We start from the raw sequence: 1,537 nt of genomic DNA on the forward strand, positions 1-1,537 counted from the left end.
ATGTTAGTAGACAATAAGATGAAATAATATACTTATTAGATACTTCGTCATAAAAAAAATCCCATTTAGAAAATAGCTTGATTGTTTGTGTCACATTTTAATTTCCAAGTTTAAGGCGCCTGCCACCACACCGGGCTAATTTTTGTATTTTTAGTAGAGACAAGGTTTCATCATGTTGGCCAGGCTGGTCTTGAACTCCTGACCTCAAGTGATCCACCTGCCTCAGGCTCCCAAAGTGCTGGGATTATAGGCGTAAGTCACTGGGGTTGGCCAGCTTAAATTATTTTTGTAAGGCCAATATAATTCTTAGCAAAAAATACTATTGGCGTTATGTAGAGCTATAGTCAAATATCAATTCTCTATGTCAACGTCAACTTCAGTGTCAAATGATACATGCTATAAATGGAGAACTTCTGATCACTATTTGAAAATTCAAATAAAACTTTCATCAGGGTAATTTTAAGACTACTCTAAATATGCAAATACTATCCAGGATTTTTTTTTTTAAAATATTGATTTTTATACTTATTTTTAAAGATATGTAAGCTGAGGCAATATCCTTATTCTTTTTGTGGCTAATGTCCCTTTTAAATAAAGCTGATATAAATCTAAGATTTCATATTATATTGTAGAAAATGCTTTAGCATTGACTTTGAATTTTAAGAAAGATACTGGAGCTCATGCTAGGTAGCTTGATGTCACATAATTAAGGTAGTATTGTAATGTTTTCATCCCATTACAAAGACATACGCATGGAACAAGTTTTGAAGCTTTTCAACATGGAATTTAAATCTGGTTCTGCTTTGCTATCTTGTCTTTGTTTTTTAGCAGGCATCTATCTGTGGATAAATCTCACGTTGTATTACTGTTTTAAGCTATCACGGTTCACTGCAGCCTTGACCTCCTGGGCTCCAGCAATCTTTCTACCTCAACTCCCTAGTAGCTGGGACCCCAGGGGTGTGCCACCATACCCTGTTCATTTTTAAAATTTTTTGTAGAGACGAGGTCTCATTATGTTTCCCAGGCTGGTCTTGAACTCCTGGGCTCAGATTCCCAAAGTGCTGGGATTACAGATGTGAGCCACCGCGCTTGGCCATAAGTTCTTTTAATGGCCTATATTTAACAGATTTTAAAACAGTAAATTCAGTTAGAAGAACACGTTTCTCAGTGTCTAAAGATAAGCTACGAGTACTTAAGAAAAGCTTTCATGTACTTGTGTTAAGAGATGCCTTCCTGTGAGGATCTGATGTGACTTTTGACTTACCTCCACTCTTAATGAGGATATCAAAGAGGTCATCCATCTGCTGACTGTGTGCGTTGGAAATCTACAATGAAGCAGAGTACAAATTAGGTTTCTTTCATACAAACCTGGAAGCATTATACAATTAGGAGTCCTAAGGGACTTTCTAGATGATTTAGTTCTAATCTATCATGTGATAATTTTCAAAACACTGAGGTCACCTGAGAAGTTAAGCCATTTACCCAAGCTGTACAGCTGGTTAGTTGACACAGCAAGAACAGGGCTAGTTAGTACCCA

General features: G+C 36.6%; 1 protein-coding gene across 4 annotated transcripts in view; it reads right to left on the minus strand.

Moving 5' to 3' along the window:
- The window catches only part of MKL2 (MKL/myocardin-like 2), a 196,330-nt gene that overhangs the window by 10,787 nt on the left and 184,006 nt on the right, over positions 1-1,537 (minus strand). For all 4 annotated transcript variants that reach the window (XM_011983669.1, XM_011983666.1, XM_011983667.1 and 1 more), the window contains one exon: positions 1,265-1,325. In XM_011983669.1, the coding sequence (XP_011839059.1) occupies positions 1,265-1,325 (61 nt within the window). The remainder of the gene's footprint in view (positions 1-1,264; positions 1,326-1,537) is intronic.

Source organism: Mandrillus leucophaeus, unplaced genomic scaffold, assembly GCF_000951045.1.
Source record: "Mandrillus leucophaeus isolate KB7577 unplaced genomic scaffold, Mleu.le_1.0 Scaffold253, whole genome shotgun sequence".
Classification (NCBI taxonomy): Eukaryota; Metazoa; Chordata; class Mammalia; order Primates; family Cercopithecidae; genus Mandrillus; species Mandrillus leucophaeus.